The sequence below is a fragment of the Loxodonta africana genome, chromosome 22 (genome assembly GCF_030014295.1).
Source record: "Loxodonta africana isolate mLoxAfr1 chromosome 22, mLoxAfr1.hap2, whole genome shotgun sequence".
Classification (NCBI taxonomy): domain Eukaryota; kingdom Metazoa; phylum Chordata; class Mammalia; order Proboscidea; family Elephantidae; genus Loxodonta; species Loxodonta africana.
The window spans coordinates 60,929,680-60,943,219 of NC_087363.1; the positions used below are offsets into that span (position 1 = coordinate 60,929,680).

The 13,540-nt window shown below is 42.3% G+C and overlaps 1 protein-coding gene across 6 annotated transcripts in view; it reads left to right on the forward strand.

The window, feature by feature from the left end:
* Positions 1-13,540, forward strand: part of FRMD4B (FERM domain containing 4B) — a 386,589-nt gene that overhangs the window by 221,691 nt on the left and 151,358 nt on the right. For 5 of the 6 annotated variants that reach the window (XM_064275017.1, XM_064275018.1, XM_003409793.4 and 2 more), the window contains 2 exons: positions 6,716-6,781; positions 10,216-10,310. In XM_064275017.1, coding sequence (XP_064131087.1) covers positions 6,716-6,781; positions 10,216-10,310 — 161 coding nt within the window. Of the gene's footprint in view, positions 1-120; positions 447-6,715; positions 6,782-10,215; positions 10,311-13,540 lie in introns of those variants that run through there. The other variant, XM_023548036.2, reaches the window with a different exon arrangement.

The window sequence follows — 13,540 nt, forward strand, 5'->3', positions numbered from 1 at the left end:
CTTACCCAGCTTTCAGATTTCCTTGTTCCAAAGAACCAGTAAAACAAAACCAAAGTAGGCTGGGGTTCTGGTCTTCTTTTGTAGCTAGTATTTCCCGTTGTTGTGTAAACTGACCCTAGCCCTGAGGGGTTCCACGTTGCACTGCCTTGACCTGCCTTTCGGGTTCTTCCCAAGCCACTCTCATCTTCTCCTTTCCTCCCAAGCCAGGAGGTGGGATTTGAGGGACAAGTTCATGCAGACTTGAACCCCACTCTCGCCTACTTGTCCATGGGTGGTGACTCCATGAAGCCAGAAGTCTGGACTGGGGCCCATTCTCACTTCCTGTCTGCCCTTCCTGGTTTGATCGCTGACCGGATAGACAGTCTTTCCACCCACACTCAGCACTTGCAGTCTGAGGACCCGCTGTTATCAGCTGGGGAGCAAACGCAGGGCAACCACAGACTGAGGTGGGAGTTTTCATCCAGTGCGCATGGCTGTTACCTGGAATTCCTGGGGCTGAATGAGGGAGGAGGTGGCGGGGAGGATATAGCAAGACTAGGTGGGTGTTGAGTGAAACTCTCCAAAGAGGTCATTTTTTAAGTAAGTTTTACTCTCATGTAAGGCCTTGCTGTTCTTAGCTCCCACTGAGCAGGGGGATCAAATCTGAAACTATTTCCATGGTCTGTATCAGGTTCAAAAATGATTCTGTGTTTAATAGGTGTAATTACTCTGCTTCAAATAGAACTCTTGTTGAAATTGTTAAGATAAAGCACTTGGGAGAGTCATGTTTTAAAATTAATAAGAAATATCCAGTTGGGTTTTCTTCTTTTATTTTTGTTATTATAGTATTTTTAAAAACTTCAAAAAGATCAACTTGAATAGGATGGTATTTATTAGCTGAGTAACCTTGGTGCATCATTTATGCTCTGGCCTGGGAGACAGGAGTCCCGGGTTTTAATCCCAGACTGGCATTCACTAGCTGTGTGGTCTGGGGTGTGTATTCTCTTGCTGGGCCTCAGTTTCTTCATATCTCAAATAAGCTGTAGGTATTAGATGCCTTCTATGAGCCTTTCTATTTATAAATTCGAGAATTCTAATGACTTGCAGTCAAATTCTTTTGCTCTGGAGCTGAAATGATTTGTTGTGCCTGCCTTATGATACCTTTTTTCCCCTTTCCTACCCACCTGTCTAATCCTTTGGAAATGGGCTCTAAGTAACTCTTACACAATTTGGCACTTTATAATGTATGTAATATCATGTATAACTAAGTGGTTCAGAGCTCGGGCTTTGGTTCTGGGCTAGTTCTGCCATTTACTAGTCCTGTTATTTGTAATCCCTCTAAGCTCATTTTCACCTGTAAAACTGGGGTGATAAGAGTAGTTACCTCCTGTGAGTATCACAGGACTGAGTATGTTAATAACAGAAAGTGCTTAGTGCAATGCCTGAAACACAGAAAGTGCCTATTAGCATTATTTGTGTTATTATGCACGTGTCCAGCCTGGTACCAGGCACACAGAAGGCATGCAGGAGCCATTGGTCCCTCTCTTTCTTCATGTAGCCTGTATCAGCTCTGGGGAATTTCTCTGCCATGTACATGTTAACTTTACCTGTCATTTATCATCTGTAAAATGGATTCTTCTCATTGCAAAGCTTGAGAGAACATACAGATTACAGAAAAGTTTAGCTATTTGCCAGTTTTCAAGCAAATAGGAGGTGTAATCATTGTGGCCCTAAAATGTGGTTTATTTCACTCCCGGCTACGTCAGATTGAGAGCTGTCGAGACATTGCTTATGAGGCTCAGAGAGGCTAAGAAATTTCTCCAAGGTAACACAGCTAGTAAGAGATAAAATATGATTTTGAGCTCAAGTGTAACGGTCTTAGAACTCCTCTGCAAGTTACGTAATTTCTCAGGCCTCAGTTTCCTGGGTGGCGTAGTGGTTAAGTGCTATGGCTCTTAACTAAGAGGTCGGCAGCTCGAATCCGCCAGGCGCTCCTTGGAAACTCTAAGGGGCAGTTCTACTCTGTCCTATAGGGTCGCTATGAGTTGGAATCGACTCGACGGCAGTGGGTTTGGTTTGGTTTGGTGCAGTTTCCTGGTGCTTAAGATGAGAATGCCTTCTTCACAGGCTTGTGTTGAGATTGAAATCCCATGTTAGTAAGTGTCAAATGTCAATACTTGCCCTGGTGCACAGTAGGGCCTCCCTTGATATTGGTGGTGTCTCTTCCGTGATACCAAAAAAAAAAAAAACAGTTGCCATTGAGTTGATTCCAACTCAGAGTGACCCCGTGTGTACTTCATAGTGTTTTCAAGAACTGATTTTTTTTTTTGGAAGTAGATTGCCAGGCCTTTCTTTTGAGGTACCTTTGAGTAGACTCAAACCTGCATCCTTTTGGTTAGCAGCTGAATACCACATGAGCTTAAATCAGAGTTTGCTCACTCACATGGCAGGACTCCCAGGAACCTGGCAGGTGATAAAAACGGATAAGTTGGAGATCACAAACTCCATCAAACATTTCATTACATGGCATCTCCCGATTTCTAATGTCAATTAAAATTTATTCATTAGCGTTGTTTTGGTGAACAAAATACTTCCACCACTTTTCACCCTCCAATGTAAATAAATGACAAGGGCAGGCCTTTCTAACTCATTGCTGTCAAGTTGATTCCGACTCATAGCGACTCTATAGGACTGAGTAGAACTTCCCCATAGGGTTTCTGAAGCTGTCATGCTTATGGAAACAAGCTGCCACATCTTTCTCCCACAGAGCGGTTGGTGGGTTCGAACCTCTGACCTTTCTGTTAGCAGCCGAGCACTTAACCACTACGCCACCGGAGCTCCTTTTTCTATCTCTAGTGACAATCAGTTCTCTGCCCTCCCACAGAAGAAAGGGCTTGGTGAATACTGAGCACGGTTTGTGTCTGTGTTTGCATAAAACTGTAGTGTTTTTTTCTACCAGTTTAGCTGCACTGGCCTTCTCCAGCTTGCCCTGTGGTCTCTTATCACATCATACAGTGAGGTGTTTGTTCAGTTCCCTCCCCAGTTGTCAGCCTCTCTCTCGGCTATGGTATTGCTGTCAATGGGAGCAACAATGATTACGAGTAGACGGCTTTACCTTATCACTGACATCATCTGGGGAGTTTATCCTTTGGAAACCTTTTGCTTTATTTAGGTATAGAAACCTGTGGTATCTTATGAAGATGCTTTCAGTTGCAAGAAGCAGAATCTAACTCAGGTTAGCTTAAAAAAAGAAAAGTGGATTTATGGAATAAATACGGGGTGTTTCATGGAACTCAAGGAAAATGATTCACCTAGACCAGTGGAAGGAACTGCAAAGCCGTTAGAAAAGGGTTGCCAGGGGTGGCAACCCCATCAGCCTTGCCTCTCAGGCCACATGGTTTCCCTTGCCTCCTTTTAGCTACTTGTCTGCTTTATTCTCTCTGCAGACGACTCTCCTTTTTCTCCTCACACACGGCAGACAATGGCTGCCTCACACCAGCCAAGTTCTCATTCTTTCAGACCGAATTCCTGATTATCTGGAGAGAGGCTCTGATTGGCCCAGCTTGCATCAGGTGTCTATGTCCTGTCCAATCAACTGAGTCCAGGACAGGACCAAGTTGTGCAAACGTGGCCACCACTGCCCATGTTTGTCATGAGTTGGGTAGACACACCAAAAAGGTTGCTGTAATTGTTGTTGTTAGTTGCCATCAAGCCGGCTCTTACTTATAGAGACCTTACGTGTAACGGAATGAAACATTGCCGGATTCTGTGACATCCTCACGAACAACTGTTGGTATGTTTGAGCCCATTGTTGCAACTACTGTGTCAATCCATTTCATTCAGGGTTTCCCTTTTTTATGCTGAGATGAAGAGTTCAGCTGCTAACCAAAACATCCGCAGTTCAAATCCACCAGCCGCTCTTTGGAACCTCTATGGGGCAGTTCTACTTTATCCTGTAGGGTCACTATGAGTCCGAATTGACTCGACAGCAACAGGTTTCTATGCCCTGTGATAAAATTTGTGTATTGACCAAAGGAGTATTGACTAGTCTGAGGGAGGTCTAAATCGAAATGGAAAGGTAAAAAAAGGATTATTTTTTTTTAATCAGGAAAGATTTTTATTTGGACTAGGGGAAAATATAGTAGCTTGAAATATTTTATGACTCATGACATATTCCATAATGGAATCATGTTTTGGGAGTTAATCTTTTGAGCACTCATTTATTATACATTTCCATAGGGTACACACTGAGGGTTTGCTTGTCTGGGTTGTTTTGCAGAGGAAAGTAAAATTATTTGAACTGACACATTTATTTATTTTCGTCTTATTTATGTATTTCCTCCCGTAGTGTAGCAGAGTTAAAAAAAAAAAAATGTGGAGGGATGTTTTTGTTTGTTTTTTAGTTAGACCTGAATTCATATCTTGACTTGCCTTTTTTCCTTGCCCAGATAACTTTGAATACGTTACCTTAAATTCTGTGTACCTCAGTTTTCTAACCTGTAAAATGGGGATGTTGCTATACCATAGATTTTTGTGGAGCTTTAATGAGAATATACATCAAGTGGCCAGCTAGGGGCTGGGGACTAGCAAAGATTACTTTCTTTTCCCTTTGCCACCAAAGGTGTGTATTTGACCTTGGCTTTGCAGAGTTAAAGCATTATCTGTGGCCATGGGACAGAGTACATCTTACTTACTTACCCCTTTGCCCTCCTGCAGTGAGTGAGTCCTGTGATCCACACCTCTGTGATGCCATGACCTAACCAACTGAGCTAGTTTTCAGACTCTTAGGGCAGAGTTCAGGCAAAAACGTGCATGCTAAAGCTATTATTTTTCACATTGAAACCAGGCAACATACTTACCCTACACTGAGTCTCAATTTCCTCATCTGTTAATTGGGGACAATAACGCCAACCCCATAAGGTGACTGCAGCTCAGAGATAATAGGTATAAAACACCTGGTGGTGCAGTGGTTAAGAGCTTGGCTGCTAACTAGAAGGTTGGCAGTTCAAATCCACCAACCACTCCTTGGAAAACCTATGGGACAGTCCTACTATGTCCTATAGGGTCGCTAGGAGTCAGAACCAACTCGACGGCACCTAACAACAACAACAGCAACAGCACAGTGTTGAGTATATAGTTGATGCTCAGTATAGAAGCTTTTTTAAAAAAATTGACTTCATATGTGTTTGACTTCCTGGTTCTTATAATTTTGTACAACAGCTTAGAGTGGAAATGCAGCCCGTGCTTTTCAGAAGTGACCCGGCAATATCACGTCTGTGTGCAGAGCTAGATGTGCAAAGAAATTCCTTGTGACATTGTTTGTAATACAAAAGATGAGGAATAGCTTAAGTGTTCTTCAGCAGGCGATTCATTAAATTATTATACATCCGCACGACGGTTTGGGACTATACAACCTTTAAAAAGAATGAGGTCGGCCTGTATGTGCTGACGCTGGAGTTAAAAAAGCAGGGGGTGCAACAGTGAGTATAGCATACTCCCACTTGCATTAGAAAAAAATTATTATATCCACACACGCACACACGTTTTCATGTTTACACACATTTTCATGTTTACACATACGTATACAACTTCTTTTGTGGCTGCAACAATCGGCTCAAGCATAGCAACGATTTTAAGGATGGCGCAGGACTGGGCAGTGTTTCGTTCTGTTGTGCGTAGGGTCGCTATGAGTCGGAACCCACTCGACAGCACCTGACAACAACATACAACTTTTGGATGGTTACACATACAAAAAAAAAATCTTAAGAATAATTGCCTCATTTGCAGAACAGTATGTCCAATAAAAGAGCTCTGGTGGCACAGCGGTTAAGCACTTGGCTGCTAAGCTAAAGGTTAGCAGTTCGAGCCCACCAGCCACTCCACGGGAGAAAGATAGGGCAGTCACCTTCAGTAAAGATTACAGCGTTGGAAACCCTGTGGGGTAGTGATACTCTGCTCTATAAGTCGCTATATTATTATGTCGAGTATGATCATACTAAAACATAATATGAAAATATGTTTACTAATATGCACATGAATATATCTGAAAAGCCATGTAAAAAACTGCGCGGATTCACCTCAAGCTGATAGGGTGGTGATTTCTGTGAGTAAACTGGTTTGGGGTCTAAGGTACTCAAGGTAGATCTTTGTATCCTATGTATTGTTCAAATATTTTACGAAGAATATTTACCAGTATTGCAATTTTAAGTGAGAAAAAAGTAAAATACAGTTGGAAATTTATACATTAAACTATTAACTGCTCTTAACTCTGGTGGCGATGTACTAAAGGGGGCAGGGTTCCAAAATGGAAGCTTTTCATCCTAACTTTGGTATCATATGACTTTTTTCTTACAAGTATTCATGTATTGCATTTACTGAAGCAATCCGATAAATAAGACATTTCCTTTTGAAAAATAAAATATCGATTCAAGAGAAAAAAGGCTCGTTTCCTCTGGGAAGGAGACGTACTTTTCCTAGGGTAATCTTGTGTATCGTTTGAACTTGGTACAGGGGATAGGCAATAATTTTTCAATATATTGAGTAGTATTTGCTTTGCTTTGCTTTGCTTCCTTTAAATCCAAGAGTTAATGCTATGTAATAAATCTGTTCATGATTCACTCCTGTAAAGATATTTTTAGGCTGAGTACATCACATGTAAAATAAGTAATAAAGCAGGTTCAAGGATTTGCTTGCCCCTCCCTGTCCTGACTCCGTTCTTGCTGTCTTGTCCCCGCAGATGACAGAAGGCAGGCACTGCCAGGTGCACCTCCTGGATGACAGGAGACTGGAGCTGCTGGTGCAGGTAGGTGTTGCCCTGGTTCTTCCTGTGAGCCTCACAGCCCGTGGTCAGGCTGCTCGCTTATCTGTGCCTCTAAGCCAATGGCTCGGGATGGATTGAGGGGGAAAAGGAAGCTTCGAAGTCTTAGAAGACTTGGTCTGTGTGTAAGAGTAATTGTAGGCCAGTGACATGGACTCAGAGCCCTGGTGGTGCAGTGGTTAAGAGCTCAGCCTGCTAGCCAAAATGTCACAGTTCGAATCCACCAGCTCATCTTGGAAACCCTATGGGGCAGTTCTACTCTGTTCTATAGGGTCACTATGAGTCAGAATCAACTCGACAGCAACAGGATTTTTTTGTGTTTTGACATGGATTCAGAAACCCTTGGGTTCCAATCTCAGCTTTGACGCTCAGGAGCTGTGTGATCCCAGACAAATGACTTTACTTCTCGAACCTCTCATTGTAAATTGGAGACCATAATACTTCCTTGAAAGGCTTAACATGAAGTGAGAATGTATTGTACCGCTCTATGGCTACGTGGCATTGCCTGGGTTACCCAGTCTCATCAACTGTGAGCTGGAACTAAGACTCCCTAAGTGCTTAAGGGAAACACTGGTAGCATAGTGGCTAAGAGCTATGGTTGCTAACCAAAAGGTCAGCATTTCAAATCCACCAGGTGGTCCTTGGAAACTCTATGGAGCAGTTCTCCTGTGCCCTGTAGGGTCGCTATGAGTCAGTATCGACTCAACGGCAATGGGTTTGGTTTTTTGGTTCTTAATTGGCTAAGAGCTCAGGTGTAATCAAAAGGTTGGCAGTTCAAATCCACCAGCTGCTCTTTAGAAATCCTGTGGGGCATTCTACTCTGTCCTATAGGGTTGTTATGAGTTGGAATTGGCTCCACGGCAACGAGTTTGGTTTGTTCGTTTGGTTTTTGTTTAACCTTCTTCACAAGGAGCCCTGGTGGCACAGTGGCTAAGCACTTGGCTGCTAACCGAAAGGTCAGCAGTTCGAACCACCAGCCACTCCTTGGGAGAGAGATGTGACAGTCTGCTTCCATAAAGATTACAATCTTGGAAACCCTATTGGGCAGTTCTACTCTCCCCTATGGGGTCACTATGAGTCAGAATGGACTTAACAGCAATGGGTTTATGGGCTTAGCATTCCTCACAAAGGAGTCTCTGGGGGTACAAATGGTTAAACACTCAACTATTAGCCAAAAGGTCAGTGGTTCAAGCCCACCCAGAGGCCCCTTGGTAGACAAGGTCTGGAGATCTGCTTCCAAAAGGTCACAGCCTGGAAAACCCTATCAAGCAGTTCTACTCAGCACATATGGGGTTGCCCTGAGTCAGAATTGACTTGATGGCAACTAACAACAACGACCTTTCCTCACAGAATTATGGTGAATATCAAGCTAGATTATATATGTGAATTAAACTTTTATGTAAATTTGTAAAAAAAAAAAAATAGCTTGTATTGTATGGGATGATATGAGTGATATTTTAATTATTGATGACTCTTTTTTCACCCAACTCTCAGGACCCAAGAGTCTTAAAAGTTGTGGAAATCTCTGCTGACAGACCACACCTACTGCTAAGCTAGAATTCTCTGCTTTGACCAAACCTAAATTCTTTTCCGTTTTGAGACTTGTCCCAGACTTCTATGCCAAGGCTTCAATTCAGAATGAAAATAGGACTGTCAACAATAGCTTTTCAGTAAAGCAGACGTCTTGAGTCTGCCAGTTTCTTTTTTTTTTCTTTATTTTAAAATCATGTCTATACTTTCTTTCTACCTTCTCAACACCAAACATCCAATGCTCAAAACATCATGTTATTGTTGTCATTAGCTGCCATTCAGTTGACTCTGACTCATGACCATCTTATGTACAATAGACCAAAATGTTGCCCAGTCCTATATCATCTTCATCACCAGCATGTTCAAGTCCATCGTTGCGGCTATTGTGCTAATCCATCTCACCCAGGGCCTCCCACACCCTCCTTGGCCCTCTACGTTTCACCAAACGTGATGCCCTCTTCTAGTGATTGATCCCTCCTGATGACGTCTCCAAAGCAATCGAGTTGGACAATGTTCTATTGTGATCTAGAAGGTTTTCACTACCATTCCTCTGTCAGTTTGTCACACTATGGTGGCTTGCATGTTGCTATGATGCTGGAAGCTAGCACACCAGTATTTCAAATCCAGGGTCACCCAGGGTGGACATGTTTTAGAGGAGCTTCCAGTTTAGGACAGGCTAGGAAGAAAGGCCTGGTGATCTATTTCCAAAAATTAGCCAAAATATCATAAGGAGCTGTTTGGCTCAGAGGTCAAAAAGAGACCATCTGGACTGCTCCCTGCATTCCCCTTTCCCCTCCCCAGTCCCTGTATGGCCAGGATTAGAATTCACGTCTGGTGGACTTCAGACCCAGGCTTCTTCCCACCAGGTTCAGTGCTTCCCAAAAGCTCATAGCTTACAGCCTTCTTCTAATTAGGTACTCAGTACATACTGTCGATGACAACTGGCAGAATGGGCATAATTACTCCACCGCTAGAGAGAAATGAAAAGCTTAGGCTTAGGAATCAGACAGACTTGGGTTCAAATCCCTGCCCTTACCAACAATGTAACATCAACCAAAGTACTTTGATGGGCCCCACGTGGCTCATCGGTATGGAAACACAGATTCCTATCTCACAGGCATATTGTGAGAATTAATTGAGATAATTATACGAGGAGTTTAGCACAATCAGTCCTAACTATTACTGTTCTTTCTATCTGTGGTTCTTAGTCCTTGAGCCATTCAGCAGGCCCCCATCAAGCCATGTTATTTTTACAATCTCTTCATAGCATCACAGATAACCAGGTAGTGAGGTGTTGAATAATCTTTGTCTTGGTCACCAGCACCATAAACCAAACCAAACCAGCGGCCATCGAGTCAATTCTGACTCCTGGCGACCTCATGTGTTGCAGAGTAGAACTGCACTCTGTAAGATTTTCAAGGCTGTGAACTTTCAGAAGCAGATTGCCAGGACCTTCTTCTGAGGCATCTGTGGGTGGATTCGAACTGCCAAACATTCAGTTAGTAATCCAGGACCTAATCACTTTTACCACCCAGGGACTTCTCACCAGCATCATAGTACACATTTAAAAAAAAATTTTTTTTTTTTTTCCAAAACACCGGCACATTAGTAAGCACACTGTTACCATAAGGGAAAAAAGTAAGGTGCTCAACTGAATTGCAAATGCATGACAATGAGAATTTCATTAATGCTCCTATTCCCATCTCGCCTCCTTTCCCACTTCGCTAAGGGAATGGCCTACGGGAAATCAACCCAAGCAGGAAAAGGGGGTGGGTATTTAAAAACAAACCAACAGAAGCTGCTTTAAGCTATTTGGGGCACAGGAAGGTGGTAGCGATAAGAGAGAAAGGAAACCAAATTGTTTCTAATAAGATTTTTTATCTTGACAGCCCAAACTTTTGTCAAGAGAGTTGCTGGACCTAGTGGCTTCACATTTCAACCTGAAAGAAAAAGAGTACTTTGGAATAACGTTTATAGATGATACGTAAGTATTTTAATAGTTTTTATTTCTTTACTTATTGCCTGGACAAAAGAGCCCTGGTGATGAAGGGGTTAAACTGCTGGCCTGCTAACCGAAAGATCAAGGGTTCGAAACCACCAGCCACTCTGAGGGAGAAAGATGTGGCAGTCTGCTTCCATAGAGATTTACAGCCTTGGAAAACCTATGGGGTTGCTATGAGTCAGAATCAACGGCTGTGGGTTTGATTTGTTTTTTGTTTTTCTTAATTGCCTGGACAGTTTACTTCATGATGAGCAAAAAGGGAGGGAAATGCTGCAAGAATATGCCTGCTTAGTTAAAGGTATTTGAATGCAGGATTTTTCTCTGAGGACCATTGCAGAGGAGGAAGCAAAGGAGTATAGAACCTTTGTTAAGAACTCCAAAACATTGTCTTAAGTGTCTTAGAAGTTTTTTGTAATGAGGCTGCTATCCTTGAGGGTAGTCTGTCTTCACTTTTCCCTGAAGGTGGTGATGTTTTACTTACTCAGCGCCAGAAATTCTAAGCTGTCATTCACTCCTGTCTTGAAACTGAATTGGTGTCATGGTGTTGGCTGCAAGAAAGTTTAAAGTCCCATTTGTGGCCCATTTAAAAAATATGTGTATCATTCAACACAGATTGAATTTTTTTAGTTTCCACCTAGATTAACCGTATGCTGCTTCCTCACTAGCTTTTTCTTTTTTTATCTTCCGTTTTTCACCTGTTGCATATTGTATGTATTTGTCAATAATTTCCATCCTCCGTAAATGAGGCTGCGCACGTAACAATAAATTCATGAGAGTTTAAGGCTCTGTGTCAGCAAATGAGTCTGGACTTATTAGCTCTCTTCTGTGTGGGTGTTAGTGTGTATATGTGTGTTTTATGTTGACCCAATGTCCCTACTTTATGCCCAGCCTGATACATTATCAGCGGAATTGTTCCCCTTTCTGGGGATATTTTCTGTGTTAGTGTGTATATGTATGTTTTAGGTTGACCCAATGTCCCTACTTTATGCCCAGCCTGATACATTATCAGCGGAATTGTTCCCCTTTCTGGGGATATTTTCTAAAGAGCCCCTTAAATGATAAAATTCAAGAAAATGTGTTTCAGATACAAAATACCTTGGCCAACCACCCAGCATTCTTTCCATAACTCTCCCAGTTTAATTTTTTTTTTTATCAGTCCTTCAGTTTAATCAAATCAAAAATAATCTCATGAAGGGGTTAATGTGCCTTTTATACCTTGTGACCTCTGATTGTTTCCATCCTGGGCTACCAGCCTAGATCCTACTGGAAATACCACCACGCTCAGGATTTGGGTTGATCAAAACCCAGGCAGCTGAGAAGACAGCAAGTTGTCAGTACAAATAGAAAAATCGAAACTTTAATTCTGGAATCAGGGTGTTTCCCCAATACGGTTCAACAAAGCAGAAAAAGTACCTTCAATTCAACATCACCCTCCTCCCTCTTAATCACAAAGTTATCTGTTCACTCAACAACGACTTGAGAGACACTGCATGATCGGTCCTCTGCTGGATCAAATAGGAAATGCAGATGTCCTTTGACAACAACAAAAAATTAACCATTGCCATCGATTTGACTCCAACTCATGGTGACCCCGTGTGTCACAGAGCAGAACTATGTTCCCCAGGGTTTGCTTGGCTGTAATCTTTACTGAAGCCAATTGCCAGACCTTTCTTCCATAGCACCACTGGGTGGATTGAAACAGCCAACTTTTGGGTTAGTAGTTGAGCACAAACCATTTGCACCACCCAGGGACCCTTTTGACAACACACCTTCACTGAAAGACAAGACTAATTCATGTGAATCAATGATTAAACACACGCATACAGAAGTTAAATCTGAATATGAATGAAATAACAGCAACAACCTAAGACATAAAACCATAAACACCTGGTGGCTAAGTTATATGGCATAAACTCTAAGTGGTGGAAGCGCTATAACTTAGGACAGTGTCATGTAGAGTAGTGGTTAAAGAGCATGGACAGTGGAGTAATTTATTCATTCAGCACGTATTTCTTGAGTGCCCACTAAATGCTAGCCATTGTTCTGGGCTCCAGGGACTCAGCTCTAAGCAACACAGAGGAGATTCCTGCTCTTATGTGGCTTACATTGCAGTGGTGTGGGCTTGCGTAACAAGTAGACAAACAGATGAAAGAGAAATTGCCAGAAATTGTAAGTACCTTAAGCCCCTGCCCAAAAAAAAAAAAAAAACCCATTGCCGTCAAGTCAATTCCAACTCAGAAAGACACAATAAGACAGGATAGAACTGCCCCATAGAATTTCCAAGAAGTGGCTGGTAGATTCGAACTGACTTTTTGGTTAACAGCTGAGCTCTTAACCACTGCACCACCAGGGCTTCTAAGTGCTTTGAGGAACGTAAAGTAAGATGCCATGATTAAAAAAAAAACCAACAACTGAGGCGGGTAGTTTTAGACAGGCTAGGCTGGGAAGGCTTCTAAGAGATGACATTTGAGCTAAGATTTTAATGAAAAGCAAAGGGCTCTGCAAAGTTTTAGGGAAACATTCTACACAAAAGCCAGTGCAAAAGTTTTGAGGTGGGACTGAACTTGACCTTTTTTTTTCTTAAACCTTAGTATGGCTAGGGTATAAAGAACAAGGGAGGACGTAGTGCAAAATATGTTTTGAGAGGTAGCCAGGATCTTTGTGGTTGTGTAATCTTAGGCCAGTTATATAAGACCTCTGACCCTCAGTGTTTTCATCTGTACAAGGGATATAATAATAGTATCCGTGCAACAGGCACTATATAATACTAGGATGCTAGTATTATGTGTTATTAAATTAGATACGGTATGCAAAGCCCATAGCGCAGGTACACAATAAAAGGGGATGATCATTATATTTTTAGTCTTTAAGGCAGTAGGATAAGCATTTCAGAAGGAAAAAAGACTAAAGGAGGACTGGAGAAGTGAGGGTGGGCTTCACAGAGGAGAGTAACTAAAACTGTACCTGGCAGGGCAGGTAAGCTTTAGATAGAAGGGAGATGTCTTAGTCATCTAGTGCTGCCATAACAGAAGTATCACAAGTGGATGGTTTTAACAAAGAGCAATTTATTTTCTCACAGTCTACTCGGTTACAAGTCCAAATTCAGGGTGTCAGCTCCAGGAGAAGGCTTTCTCTCTCTGTCGGCTCTGGAGGAAGGTCCTTGTCCTCAGTTTTCCCCTGGTCCAAGGAGCTTCTCGGGCACAGGGACCCCA